Here is a 15,074-nt window from a genome sequence, read left to right on the forward strand (position 1 = left end):
ACCTCAATGAGCATTCTGAACTGCGCTCTTGCAGTCATCTTTTCAGGACAGCCACTCTTAGGGAGAGTAGCAACAGTGCTGAACTTTCTCCATTCATAGACAATTTGTCTTACCGTGGACTGATGAACATCAAGGCTTTTAGAAATACTTTTGTAACCCTTTCCAGCTTTATGAAAGTCAACCATTCTTAATCTTAGGTCTTCTGAGATCTCTTTTGTTCGAGGCATGGTTCACATCAGGCAATGCTTCTTCTGAATAGCACACTCAAATTTTTTGACTAATTTATGCAGAAACTCAGGTAATTCCAAAGGGTTCACATACTTTTTCTTGCCACTGTAAGTATTCAGACCCTTTGCTATGAGACTCGAAATAGAGTTCAGGTGCATCCTGTTCCATTGATCATCCTTGAGATGTTTCTTCAACTTGATTGAGTCTACCTGTGGTAAATTAAATTGATTGGACATGATTTGGAAAGGCACACAACTGTCTATATAAGGTCCCACAGATGACAGTGCATGTCAGAGCAAAATCCAAGCCATGAGGTCGATACAGAATTGTGTCGAGGCTCAGATCTGGGGGGTACCAAAATATGTATGCAGCATTGAAGGTCCCCAAGAATACAGTGGCCTCCATCAATCTTAAATGGAAGAAGTTCGGAACCACCAAGACTCTTCCTATAGCTGGCCGCCCGGCCAAACTGAGCAATCGGGGAGAAGGGCCTTGGTCAGGGAGGTGACCAAGAACCCAATGGTCACTCTGACAGAGCTCCAGAGTTCCTCTGTGGAGATGGGAGAACCTTCCAGAAGGACAACCATCTCTGGAGCACTGCACCAATCAGGCCTTTAGGTAGAGTGGCCAGACGGAAGCCACTTCTCAGTAAAAGGCACATGACAGCCCGCTTGCAGTTTGCTAAAAGGCACCTAAGGACTCTCAGACCATGAGAAACAAGATTCTCTGGTCTGATGAAACCAAGATTTAACTTTTTGGCCTGAATGCCAAGCGTCACGTCTGGAGGAAACCTGGTACCATCCCTACGGTGAAGCATGGTGGTGGCACCATCATGCTGTGGGGATGTTTTTCAGCGGCAGGGACTGGGACACTAGTCAGGATCAAGGCAAAGATGAACGGAGCAAAGTGGACAGAGATCCTTGATGAAAACCTGCTCCAGAGCGCTCAGGACCTCAGACTGGGGCGAAGGTTCACCTTCCAACAGGACGACGACACTCAGCACACAGCCAAGACAATGCAGGAGTGGCTTTGGGACAAGTCTCTGAATGTTCTTGAGTGGCCCAGCCAGAGCCCAGTCTTTAACCCGATCAAACATCTCTGAAGAGACCTGAAAATAGCTGTGCAGCAACGCTCCCCATCCAACCTGACAGAGCTTGAAAGGATCTGCAGAGAAGAATGGGACAAACTCTCCAAATACAGGTGTGCCAAGCTTGTAGCGTCATACCCAAGAAGACTCTAGGCTGTAATCACTGCCAAAGGTGCTTCAACAAAGTACTGACTAAACGGTCTGAATACTTATGTAAAGGTCATACTTCAGGATAATTTCAATAAATTAGCAACATTTTCTAAAACCCTGTTTTTGCTTCGTCATTGTGGGTTACTACCATGTGTAGATTGAGGATTTTAATTTTTTATTTTAGAATAAGGCTGTAACATAACAAAATGTGGAAAAAGTCAAGGGGTCTGAATACTTTCCAAATGCACTGTATATTTCCTTTCAGAACAATTCCTTTTCCAATTTGCAACGAACCTGTCCCAAAATAACAGTCTGGCTGTTTGGCATCCAAGTGGTTGGCTCATCATCTCCCTTTTTCTTTTATACACACACACACACAAGCCATCTTTTGAAGATTTAAAATATAACTCATTGCACCGCGAGCAAAGTTTCTACTGGAATTGTGCTGGGGTAAAACACTGGGGTTTAATCCATTAGGTTCTATGAACACTCACAGAACACTTGACTCAGAGTTGACCAAGATGATATCTTCCATGATATAGTACATATTCAGTATCTGGTTGTTAGAAACTGAAGGATTAGTCTAAATAAAGGAACAAGCAGTTGGTTCTCTGTTTGGACACATCTGGCTGTTTGAAATGGATCCATTGGTAGGTTATATAACCCTGCTACAAAGGTACTTCAAAAGTCCAGTACCTTTTTTTACCTTATTGATGCTGACATGCCAACTCGGACTATACTGGGAGTACAATTCCTCACATTTGTGGACTTAGTATCAAGTTTTTGTGGATAGGTTCTTCTCCTTTCCTGCTGTGACAAAATATATCCTCTTAATTCCCGCCACTTCATCCTGTATGGACTGTGGGAGTTGCCATGGTGTTTATTTTTGTGTCTTTTTAGCAACTAGCGGCTTTGTTATGATAAAGCTCCTTCTGGATTCTGATAGAAAATAAGCATATACAGCCATGGGAATCCAATTAAATTGGGAGATTATGGACTAATGGAAAACTGGAGAAGACAGAACTTTCTCTGCAATGCAAAACACCACTCCCACCCATCTATGGTGTGTGCCAGCTACTTATATTCCAATTCTACATGTTATGTCAAACATCTCCAAAACGGTGTCATGCACATGTAACAACTCTACCACATACCTTTACACTAAAACACTGTTGACATGTAGATATGAGAAGAACCACTGAGTTTGGCTTAATCTATTATAAAACCAAAGCTAGATACATTTCCTATTACATGGACTTCTCTAAATGTTATTATGTTCAGTGAATGGAAGAGGCCATACACATTGTGGCTTTGAGATGCTCTCCTAGTGGCCGTGCAGGAAAACCTCATGGACATCTGGTCTGGCAAACTGGCAGTGTCACCTGACAGCTATAGAGGATCTGTGGGATTGGGCTCTTTGAAAGTAAGCACAGTGTAATGATGTTTGGTTAACCACAAGTATCACTGTCTGTATACCAGCCCTAAGGAAACCCTTTCAATGTATATTCAAACATATCAGTGATTTGTAGTTACTGTATTGAAGTCAATTACTGGTTACTATAACAGTTAGTCCCATGTCATTTTCACATTTTATCCAGTAGTTTGAGTTGTGGGAAATATATTTATTTTTAGAACTGCTAAATATCTATTCAAACAAGCTTTTTCCCCCTCCCTCATGCCTCTTGTCAAATCACAATACTGTGACTAAAGAATCTTAAACCTTTTCTGCCTTATGCACTTTGAAGAATAAACAAGTGAATTATTCAGGGCTCTACGCTGACCATTTTTTACAAGGTGCACCTAAATTGAAAAATGTAGGCGCACATGAAGAAATTTAAGAGCATAATGAAGAATATTTTAGATATTAAAGCTAGAATTAGACATTTTTCTCGGCACACTGGTGGTCCTGAATTAATATTCCTAGACGCACAGCAAAATAGAGCCCTATTATTTCAGATAATTTTTCAGATCCTCAAGAAACAACCATGAAGAAATGTGTCCCTCTACTGGTTGCAGGAAAAACCTTCCTTCAAACAAGTTTTAGTGATAAAACTGAATCCCAACCACAGGAGGTTGGTGGCACGTTAATTGGGGTGGCACATTAATTGGGTTGGCACATTAATTGGGGAGAACGGATTCGTGGTAATGGATGGAGCAGAATCAGTGGAACGGTTTCAAATACATCAAACACATGGTTTCCAGGTGTTTTGATACCATTCCATTTGCTTTGTTCCGGCCATTATTATGAGCCGTTCTCCCCTCAGCAGCTTCCATTGATCCCAACACTTAATGGTTGCTGCTAGGGTTCTTGTCAGAGTTAACCGTTCAACATTTTGATTTTCATTGTATAACCTAAAACTGACCAACGAAGAGGACGAGAGGCAATCAGGTTGTTTTATGATGAATTTATTTCAAACTCAGCCTAGGAAGAGCTAGAGGCAGCCACTGCTGCCCTCTTAGGCTTAGGGACAGTTCCCTCACGGAATCCATTCCTGGAAAAGACAAGACAAAATGAAATGTGTTAATGAGGAAGGAGGACAATGAATTGTAAACTACATTTATATCAGTAGGTCTCAAATGCTTTACATTGTGAGGAACGTAACCCCATCCATCCCCCAACATGTACCACCTGCTTAGAAGGTGGCACGGCAGAAGAGTAATTGGGGTATTTTCCTTTCTTTTCAATTGATATAAGCCTACTCTGCATCTTAAAAATCTTCTGGATGTGTTATAAAGCAGTGTCCAACTCCAGCGTCATCCGGATCAAAATAACTTCTGGATGGGTTAACACTACGACCAATGTGATGTGTGGTACGTCGGCTCTCCATTGTTACATGGCCTCCCACTTGTCTTTATCTTTCTGGTTTCTTTTAGCTTTTCTGCCCTTAACTGGGTATAAATAGCCCGTTTCAGTGTTGTCTATAAGTCTACTAGAAATGAATCTAACATCACATCTTAGAGCTGAGTATGTGATACGAGACTGGTCTTTCGCTAGCAACTTACATAGCAACAATATCTGTTCGTGCCAGGTAACATTCAAGAAAGAACAGTGAAATAAGCCTTCCAACTTGGCGATATCAAAAGTCTCCAGTGATCATGTGATGTCAACAAGCATTCAAGTCTCTCACTGCCATGGCCTTGTCAAATCATGCCAGCCTAGTCACAATTGTATTGCAGAAAAACACATTCGACGAGTAGTTTAACTAATAGTCACTAACTAAACAAATAAAAACAAATAAAACTAACACCACCTACCTCATGGTATATCAAATAACCCTTAATATTATCTCAACATCAACAAAACTGAGGGTTCAACCCAGCACTGAAATGTATCTGTGTAGACCACAACCAAATCCATCAAGGCAAACCTAGCTAGTGAAATCACACCTGTTACATTACATAGGGCCTACTGTAAGGACATACACGTCTCAAGTGACTCTGCAGGTCAGAAAAGGGGGGCAAATCAGGTGTTTCTCTACACAGCCAAAACGTTTAATCCAGTCTCACATTCAACAGACAAAAATGCATGCAAACAATGGAGAAATTGAGGTACATAATCATGCCTGAAGAACAGCTCTTCTTTGAATTCCGTGGGAAACATTACCTTCTGTCTGCATCTGATGTACAAACGCAAACCACCCTTGAAATTCATTGCAAGAAGGATGTTGGACTCACCTGAATCTGCGGTAGACGACCCTCAGGTGTCTGATACGGCCAGTTCCGGTAGTGTTGCGTCGCTTGGCCTTGGCACTCCAGTTATCTGCACGGGTAAAATGATGAGAGTGTTAGAATCAATGATGTGCAAAACTGCAGCTTGACTAAACCCTTCCAAAAACAAATTTGTACGCGCAAAATGTCACTGCTGCGTGTGCGGACATCTTTAATTTCAGCTGTCTTTTCTTTTTGACATAACGTTATGCATCACCGAAAACTCCTGACATGACCTGCAGCATACATCCATCCATGTAGACTCTGATGAGTCCCCAATGGTCACACCGATGGATGCGCTGATTGATCAATAACAACTAGCTAACCACCTGCCAGACATTCAAGAACAGCATGAGCCACTCACACTTTCTCTTGCGCTTTTCGGGGTATCCACACTTTCCGCAGGATGACTTCTGGAGGTGGTATGCCTTGGAGCCGCACCGACGACACAGGGCGTGCGTCTTGTTGCGACGTTTACCAAATGACGACGTTCCCTTCGTCTGGGAAACATAAAACATGTATGATAAGCAATAACAATTGGACAGTATAGTTCATTCCAAACACAACATTACATACAACTGCATAATGTCACATGCTAGTGAAAACCAGTGGAACCTAGGCACGGCTTTCGCTTTTTTTACACAATGAAAATAAGGACATACTAATTAATGCCGTCTTTAAAATTGTTTATTTTATGGGGGCCAAAAATAATGGTTTGCTTTCATTTTGAGAATGATTGGGAAACTAGTTAACGTTACAGTTCATTCATCGGGTTGATAACTGATTATGAAACTGAACCCGTGAAATACTGGGGTCTGTGACACTTCATTGCTTTCATCTCCACAACAATAATGCAGATGATAAGGGAGAAAATGCATTAAAGCAGATGATTTGAGATTTTCAGTGTAATCTTGGTCCACTCTTACCATCTTCTTGCCGAAGTTCACACAACAGAGACCGGAAAAAGGTTTTGTGTTGCACTAAATTCAGTCCGTTCCGGTATGCTGTAGCAATACAAGAGCTGCCAATAATGTGTTCCTTTCACTAGCACGGAACGTAACAAATTGATGTTGGTCGTTTAAATTTAAATACAAAATACTGTAATACAACATGTATTGTATTATAATTATAATTTTTATTTTGAGATAATGTTATCCCATCATGCCAGATGCCAATTTTGCCTCGAGAGACAGGATCAACAGCGAGTACTAGCGGTCTGTTGAGGCTACTGCCAATTTTGAGTCCAGAAAATCCGACATTATAATTTTCATCTCCCTTGCTCACGTGCTTATTACTTATTTCTCTTTGTGCATATTTCTCTGGACTTTCATCATGACTACATGAAGTTGATGGATCGATTTAGGAGGTACTTGAAAAAAAATGTTATCCTATATAGTCACCAGGGAGTCATCATAAATGATATCCATTGACTGAAAGAATATAACGTAAATGCCTTTAGTTCTGCTGTCGTATCCCATCACAGCACAAAATATAAACATGTTTAATTCCATTGTTTGTAAACAAAGTAATTGTAAATACTTTATTGCCTCAAAACATTAAAACTACAATTTGTATATCATGTATGTAAAGAACTTGCATGCAAAACTCTGTCAATGAATTTGAGTGGTTACATTTCTCCAGCTCCATCCCTCAGCGGTTTACCAAAACAGTGGCAGGTTGTCTGAATTTTTATTGTTTGAACCACATATCTCCTTTTTTGAGTTGTAGAACCCTCGTCAGCTTCTAATGTAGGTTAGAATTTTCTGTCGTGTTCTCGATTTTTACAGGGGCTTTCTCGACTGATCAGGTGACAACCCAGCAGTGGTAGTCATTTTTTATGTGCTCAGTGGCTGTTACTGTTTCAGGTGGGGAACTACAGCAGGAGAGGGCTGCCCCAGCCACCTCAAGCCACCCTGCCGTCTGCTTTACCCAAGAGTCTGTACGGTTCTGGCCCCATCCTGCTCGCACCGGCTGGTCACTACGGTGGCACTACAGGTCAGTTTAATCGTGTTTCACCGGTACACACTGGAATCAGTTACAGTTACAAGGTAGTAAATAAATTAAAGATGTCCCCGAAAAAGAAAAAAAAAACAATGCCAAGGGCAGTGGTGGAACCGAAGAGGTGGATGACGAGAGCTCAGAGGATCAGGAGCCAGAGCCCAAGACAAAGCGTAATAGGGTCACTGGCACAGAGGATGCTGGAGCTGGCAGGGGGAAGAGAAAGAAATCAAAAGCTCCAGAAGAAGGGTACCACTCTGACACCTCTGAGCCTGATGTAAAAAGCAGCAAGAAAAAGGGGGAGAACAAAGGAAAAGTAAAGAAAAATAAGAAGAAGGCTAAGAAGGACAGCGAGGAGGAGTATGAGGTGAGAAGCAGTGAGTCTAAGAGTACAGATGATGAAGATCACAGTGATACCATCAATAACAAGAAAAAGAGAGCAGAGAGGCTCCCTGGTATGATTGAGGCCACCAGTAAGGGAACCAAGAAGAAGAAAGACAACCAGGAGAACGTCATGGGTTCAAAGGACAAAAAATCTAAAGACGACGACAAAAAATCCAAAAAGGACAAGAAAGAGGGCGAACAACCTCGCGAACAGGGAGATGAAGAAGGGGACGGCAAAAAGAAGAAGAAAAAGGCCAAGAAAGGCTCAGGGGGGGACAGTGATGAGGACACCAAAAAGGGGAAAGGCAAAAAAAAGAAGCTGGTTGAGAACTACGTGGAGATCTATGAGAATGAACTACGGAACTATGAGCCAGATACCATGGAGAACTATGAGGATGAGTACCACAAGAAGAAAGGTATGACACATTATATTGTACATTGTACTGTGTAACTAGAATGTGACACACAGATCAGGAACAGAAGCAGGTCACAGCATCAAACATAACGGTAATTAATGGGCACAAACAATAAATGGAAGAACATACAAAATTCAGACCTCATAGTATTATTGGCTGGCTAGCTTCAAGCATGATTGCCAAAAATATAATAGGTCTACTACACAAAAAATATTTGAGTCCTTAACTATTTCTCAATGCATGAGCTCCCCTCTTTATAGGTTGACTGCATTTGATTATTACAATGGCTGTATCGTTGCTGGTTCCTGGTGTAATAGCTTCATTGTTGACCTCAATTTTCTGGGTAATACAACACTTAAAGTATTCACAGGTATGAGGTAGGCCTATGTCTGCATCTCAAATGTAACATGACACCTATCAATAACAATAGCTTGTTTAACTTAATGAAAAGGACCCGACATTGTTATTACATTTTTTGGGGTGTCTACCTAGAATACTTACAACTAGTTGTAGACTTTCTTTCTTTTTCACTCTACAGTACTGTTTTAGTCACTCACTCACACTTACACACACTATATCTCATTCTCGATCTGTCCGTGTTTTTTGTCTGTCTGTCTGTGCCTCTAACTCTCTCTTTGCCATGTCATACACCCCTGCAGTGTATGAGGTGGTGACCATCACTGGAGATGAGAGGGGGGCAGGCACCGATGCCAACGTGTTTATCACTCTCTTCGGGGAATATGGCATCACTCCGAAGGTGCACCTGGCTAGCAAGTGAGTCCCCTTTGTGGGCTGTCTTAGATATTATATAAAATTGAATTTTTTTATAAATAAAAGTATTCGATTATCAGTTTGTATTTTAATCTAATTGACATTGATGTTGTTAGCCTAACTGAGACAACATGAAAAGCTCTACAGAAATCTGAACTATAATCTAATTAGAGCCAATCCTCTCATTACACTGACATACATTATCATAAGGTGAATGCACCAATTTGTAAGTCGCTCTAGATAAGAGCGTCTGCTAAATGACGTAAATGTAAAATGTAATGTAAATTGCAAAACATATATTGATTGTTTGTGCTAGTTTGAGGTTTAACACCTGTTCTTTATCCTTTTATCTCCAATTTCACAGCACGGAAAAGAGGTATTTCAGTGGTAATTTTTTACTGTTGGGTCACATTTTATCCAGTATTTTTGATTGTTGAAAATACATAATTAGTATTTTGAGCAGAACTGTCATCTGGGGTACATAAGAATGAAAAAAAAATCTTTCTCGGGCAAGGACTTTTATCAATATATTCGGCTCTATTCTCATATTTGAAAATGCTAATTAGCATCAAAGTAGACATCATGAAAGACTACAAATCCCTGCACGTCATCTCTAGTTTAAACCCTTGCTAAACAGGTATTGTGTCAATTTAAAACTTGCATAAGTCAGTTCAAAGAATTGTCAATTTAAAGAAATGTAGCCAATTTATTCATTACTACATTTAGCTAACATTAGATAGTTAATTCAGAGATTCTTACCTTTGCCTCAATTTGGCAGTCTCGTCTAGATCACCATTGTATTTGTAGTTCTTAATGATAGCCACATTAGCAGCTAATTCGCATTTCATTTTCAGCGGGTAAATACACTACTGGTCAAAAGTTTTAGAACACCTACTCATTCAAGGGTTTTTCTTTATTTTAACTATTTTCTACATTGTAGAATAATAGTGAAGGCATCAAAACTATGAAATAACACATATGGAATCAGGGCGGCAGCGTAGCTGTCACGTCCTGACCAGTAAAGGGGTTATTTGTTATTATAGTTTGGTCAGGACGTGGCAGGGGGTATTTGTTTTATATGGTTTGGGGTGTGTGTATGTAGAGGGGTGTGTGGTTTATGTATTCCATGGTTTTTGTCATTGTTCTATGTTAGTGTATTCTATGTTCTGTCTAGTAATTTATATTTCTATGTTTAGGTAATTGGTTTTGGGGCCTTCAATTGGGGGCAGCTGTCTATTGTTGCCTCTGATTGAAGGTTCTATAAATAGGAATGTGTTTGTCATGGGATTGGTGGGAGGTTGTTCTTTGCATAGCTGTATGTTGCCTGCAAGACTGTTTGTCGGCCGTTCGTTTTTCTTGTTTTGTTTATAAGTGTTCTAATAAAGTTAATATGAGCACTCAACCCGCTGCGCCTTGGTCCATCCACTATGACGACCGTTACAGAACCTCCCACCAAACACGGACCAAGCAGCGGGCCCAGGAGGAGGAAGGATCCTGGGCCAGGGTGAAAAGGGAGTGGAGGACATCGTGGACATGGGAAGAGAGGAACGGCAAAGGTGGAACGAAGACCGGGACTGTTACAGGGGTACATGGTTGGCATTTAAGCCTGAGAGGCAGCCCCAATATTTTTTTTTGGGGGGGGCACACGGGTAGTTTGGCGGGGCCAGGATTAAGCCGCAAGCCAACTCCCCGTGCTTATTGGAGGCAGCCTATTACTGGTCAGGTCCCGTGCGTTGGAGTGATGCGCACGGTGTCGAGGCCAAGCATTTACAGGCCGGTGTGCGCGGTGCCAGCGCCCCGCATTTGCCAGGGGGAAGCGGGCATCCAGCCAGTAAGGGTGGAGCCAGTACTGCGCTCGAGACCGCCAGTGCGCCTTCACGGTCCAGTGTATCCTGTTCCCACTCCTCGCATTAGCCGTGAGGTGCGTGTCTCCAGTCTGGCACATCCGAAGCCAGCACCACGCACCGGGCTTCCAGTGCATCAGCTCAGTCCAGTACATCCTGTTCCCGCTCCTCGCACTATCCTTGAGGTGCGTGTCTCCAGTCTGATACCTCCAGTACCAGCCCCACGCACCAGGCTTCCAGTGCATCAGCCCAGTCCAGTACGTCCTGTTCCCGCTCCTCGCACTAGCCTTGAGGTGCATGTCTCCAGTCTGATACCTCCAGTACCAGCCCCACGCACCAGGCCTCCAGTGCATCAGCCCAGTCCAGTACGTCCTGTTCCTGCTCCTCGCACTAGCCCTGGGGTGCGTGTCTCCAGTCTGGTACCTCCATTACCAGCACCACGCACCAGGCTCCAGTGTGTCAGCCCAGTCCAGCTCGTCCTGTCCCTGCTCTTCATACTAGCCCTGTGGTGCGTGTCCTTAGTCTGGCGCGTCCTAAGCCAGCCCCACGCACCAGGCCTTCCGGCAACAGTGCCTGGTCCAGAACTTCCGGCAACAGTGCCTCGCCCAGAGTGTCCGGCAACAGTGCCTCGTCCAGAGTGTCCGGCAACAGTGCCTCGTCCAGAGTGTCCGGCAACAGTGCCTCGTCCAGAGTGTCCGGCAACAGTGCCTCGTCCAGAGTGTCCGGCGACAGTGCCTCGTCCAGAGTGTCCGGCGACAGTGCCTCGTCCAGAGCCTCCGGCGACAGTGCCTCGTCCAGAGCCTCCGGCGACAGTGCCTCGTCCAGAGCCTCCGGCGGCAGTGCCTCGTCCAGAGCCTCCGGCGGCAGTGCCTCGTCCAGAGCCTCCGGCGACAGTGCCCCGTAGAGAGACGGCCCACCGTCCGGAACCAAGAGAGACGGCCCACCGTCCGGAACCAAGAGAGATGGCCCACCATCCGGAACCAAGAGAGACGGCCCACTGTCCGGAACCGAGTGAGTCGGCCCACTGCCCGGAACCGCGTGAGTCGGCCTACAGTCCGGAGCTCCCAGAGTCGGCCTATAGTCCGGAGCTCCCAGAGTACAGTCCAGGGTCTACAGTGACAGGCAGTTAACCCACTGTTCCTAGGCCGTCATTGAAATTAAGAATTTGTTCTTAACTGACTTGCCTAGTTAAATAAAGGAATTATTTATTTTTTAACAAATCAAAATGTATTTTATATTTGAGATTCTTCAAATAGTCACCCAGCTTTGCACACTCTTGGCATTCTCTCAACCAGCTTCACCTGGAATGCTTTTCCAACAGTCCTGATGGACATATGCTGATCACTTGTTGGCTGCTTTTCCTTCACTCTGCGGTTAGACTCATCCCAAACCATCTCAATTTGGTTGAGGTCGGGGGATTGTGGAGGTCATCTGATGCAGCACTCCATTTCTCTCCTTCTTGGTCAAATGGAGCCTGGAGGTGTGTTGGGTCATTGTCTTGTTGAAAAACAAATGATAGACCCACTAAGCCCAAACCAGATGGGATGGCGTATTGCTGCAGAATGCTGTGGTAGCCATGCTGGTTAAGTGTGCCTTGAATTCCAAATAAATCACAGACAGTGTCACCAGAATGGCACCATAACACCTCCTCCTCCATGCTTTACGGTGGGAACTACACATGCAGAGATCATCCATTCACCCATATCGCGTGTCTCACAGACACTGCGGTTTGAACCAAAAATCTCCAATTTGGATTCCAGACCAAACGACAGATTTCCACCAGTCCAATGTCCATTGCTTGTGTTTCTTGGCCCAAGCAAGTCTCTTTTTCTTATTGGCGTCCTTTAGTAGTGGTTTCTTGTCAGCAATTCGACCATGAAGGCCTGATTCACACTTCAGTCTCCTCTGAACAGTTGATGTTGAGATGTGTCTGTTACTTTAACTCTGTGAAGCATTTATTTGGGCTGCAATTTCTTAGGCTGGTAACTCTAATGAACTTATCCTCTGCAGCAGAGGTAACTCTGGGTCTTCAATTCCTGTGGTGGTCCTCATGAGAGCCAGTTTCATCATAGAGCTTGATGGTTTTTGCGACTGCACTTGAAGAAACGTTCAAAGTTCTTGACATTTTCCGTATTGACTTCATGTCTTAAAGTAATGATGGACTGTCGTTTCTCTTTGCTTATTTGAGCTGCTCTTGTCATAATATGGACTTGGTCTTTTGCCAGATAGGACTATCTTCTGTATACCCCCCTACCTTGTCACAACACAACTGATTGGTTCAAATGCATTAAGAAGGAAATCAATTCCACAAATGGACTTTTAAGAAGGCACACCTGTTAATTGAAATACATTCCAGGTGACTACCTCATGAATCTGGTTGAGAGAATGCCAAGAGTGTACAATGCTGTCATCAAGGCAAAGGGTGGCTGTCACGTCGGACTTGGACTGGCTGATAGGTGGAATCAAGTGCAGGAGACAGAGGTGCTGGAGGTGAGTGTCTTTTAATAATCCTTACTCACACACGCCGAAAAGCACAGGGCGCTATACAAAGTTCCAGTATTTGTTAACTGCGCCCGTACAGCACAAAATATAATTCCTAAGGCAAGGAGCGCAGCCCGGTAAATCCTTCTACAAAAAAAACTGTCGATCACACAAGGTGGACAATAAACAATCCCGCACAAAATCCCAACTGAAAACACACCTCGCCCGGAGGGCGAGGCGCCGGCCGATCCGGTCGGCGACGGTGGAAGTCCAGCAGCATAGAGGGGTCCAGAACGTCCGCCGCCGGAACCCAGCACCTCTCCTCCGGACCGTACCCCTCCCAGTCCACGAGGTACTGCAGGCCCCCTACCCGACGTCGGGAGTCCAGGATGGCTCAGACTGTGTACGCCGGGCTTCCCCCGATGTCCAGGGGGGGCGGGGGGGCCTCCAGCACCTCACTGTCCTGCAGCGGACCAGCTACCACCGGCCTGAGGAGAGACATATGAAACGAGGGGTTAATACGGTAATACGAAGGAAGTTGTAACCTGTAACACACCTCGTTTATCCTCCTCAGGACTTTAAACGGCCCCACAAACCGCGGACCCAGCTTCCGGCAGGGCAGGCGGAGAAGCAGGTTCCGGGTCGAGAGCCAGACTCTATCCCCCGGGTTAAACACGGACGTGTCACTGCGGTGGCGGTCAGCGCTCTCCTTGTGCCGTTCGCTCGCCCTCCTTAAACATTCCTGGACCGCGTTCCAGGTCTCCTGAGAGCGCTTGACCCATGCCTCCACCGCAGGAGCCTCTGTCTGGCTCTGTTGCCATGGCACCAGGACCGGCTGATACCCCAGCACCACCTGGAAGGGTGACAGATTAGTGGAGGAGTGGCGCTGAGAGTTCTGGGCCATCTCGGCCCATGGCACGAACTGCGCCCACTCCCCTGGCCGGTCCTGGCAATACGACCGCAGGAACCTGCCCACATCCTGGTTGATGCACTCTACCTGTCCATTACTCTCGGGGTGGAACCCCGAGGTCAGGCTGACCGAGACCCCCAGCCTCTCCATAAACGATTTCCATACCCTGGACGTAAACTGGGGACCCCGATCAGATACGATGTCCTCGGGCACCCCATAGTGCCGGAAGACGTGAGTGAACAGGGCCTCCGCGGTCTGCAGGGCCGTAGGAAGACCGGGCAAAGGGAGCAGACGGCAGGACTTAGAGAACCTGTCCACAACGACCAGGATCGCCGTGTTCCCCTGAGACGGCGGGAGATCCGTAAGGAAATCCACCGAGAGGTGAGTCCAGGGCCGCTGTGGAACAGGGAGGGGCTGTAATTTCCCTCGAGGTAGGTGCCTAGGAGCCTTACACTGAGTGCATACTGAACAGGGCGAGACATAACGCCGGACATCCTCAGCCAAGGTGGGCCACCAGTACCTCCCCTTCAGGCCCCGCACTGTCCGTTCCACCCCAGGATGACCCGAGGAGGGTAGAGTATGGGACCATCGGATCAGGCGATCGCGAACACCAAGTGGAACGTATTTCAGGCCCACGGGACACTGCGGTGGAGTAGGTTCTGACCGACCCGCCCGCTCGATGTCCGCATCCACCTCCCATACCACCGGTGCCACCAGACAGGAGGCGGGAAGTATGGGAGTAGGATCGACGGTCCGCTCCTCGGTGTCGTAGAGACGTGACAGTGCGTCAGCCTTCCGGTTCCGGGAACCTGGAATGTACGAGAGAGTGAAGTTAAACCTCGTAAAAAACATGGCCCACCTCGCCTGACGGGGATTACGGGTTACGGTGGTCGGTCCAGATGAGAAAAGGGTGACGTGCCCCCTCAAGCCAATGTCTCCACACCGTCAAAGCCCTGACCACGGCTAACAGCTCCCGGTCCCCCACATCATAATTGCGCTCCGCTGGGCTCAGCTTCTTAGAAAAGAACGCACATGGGCGGAGCTTCGGAGGAACGCCCGAACGCTGCGACAGCACAGCTCCTACCCCAGCCTCGGAT

General features: G+C 45.6%; 2 protein-coding genes across 3 annotated transcripts in view; one reads left to right on the forward strand and one right to left on the reverse strand.

Annotated features, from left to right (window-relative positions):
* Positions 1–3,855: 3,855 nt before the first annotated feature.
* LOC115164207 (60S ribosomal protein L37) lies at positions 3,856–6,194 on the reverse strand. Its single transcript, XM_029716462.1, has 4 exons — positions 6,100–6,194; positions 5,538–5,673; positions 5,141–5,225; positions 3,856–3,957 (listed from the first exon to the last, which is right to left on the reverse strand). The coding sequence occupies exons 1-4, from the start codon at positions 6,100–6,102 to the stop codon at positions 3,888–3,890; spliced, it is 294 nt and encodes a 97-aa protein (XP_029572322.1). The 5' UTR covers positions 6,103–6,194; the 3' UTR covers positions 3,856–3,887.
* A 64-nt stretch (positions 6,195–6,258) lies between these two features.
* Positions 6,259–15,074, forward strand: part of loxhd1b (lipoxygenase homology PLAT domains 1b) — a 47,592-nt gene continuing 38,776 nt past the window's right edge. For both annotated transcript variants that reach the window (XM_029716456.1, XM_029716458.1), the window contains exons 1-4: positions 6,259–6,539; positions 7,039–7,971; positions 8,631–8,745; positions 9,107–9,118. In XM_029716456.1, the coding sequence (XP_029572316.1) occupies positions 7,629–7,971; positions 8,631–8,745; positions 9,107–9,118 (470 nt within the window). In that variant the 5' untranslated portion in view covers positions 6,259–6,539; positions 7,039–7,628. The remainder of the gene's footprint in view (positions 6,540–7,038; positions 7,972–8,630; positions 8,746–9,106; positions 9,119–15,074) is intronic.

This window comes from Salmo trutta, chromosome 27 (genome assembly GCF_901001165.1).
Source record: "Salmo trutta chromosome 27, fSalTru1.1, whole genome shotgun sequence".
NCBI classification, from domain to species: Eukaryota; Metazoa; Chordata; class Actinopteri; order Salmoniformes; family Salmonidae; genus Salmo; species Salmo trutta.

What these genes read in the sequence shown, in the direction of transcription:
- LOC115164207 (XM_029716462.1), bottom strand. An exon ending in CGAAAAGCGCAAGAGAAAGT is followed by an intron (nt 5,226 to 5,537) that starts GTGAGTGGCTCA and finishes TTACCCGTGCAG; the next exon opens with ATAACTGGAGTGCCAAGGCC. An exon ending in GTCGTCTACCGCAGATTCAG is followed by an intron (nt 3,958 to 5,140) that starts GTGAGTCCAACA and finishes TGTCTTTTCCAG; the next exon opens with GAATGGATTCCGTGAGGGAA.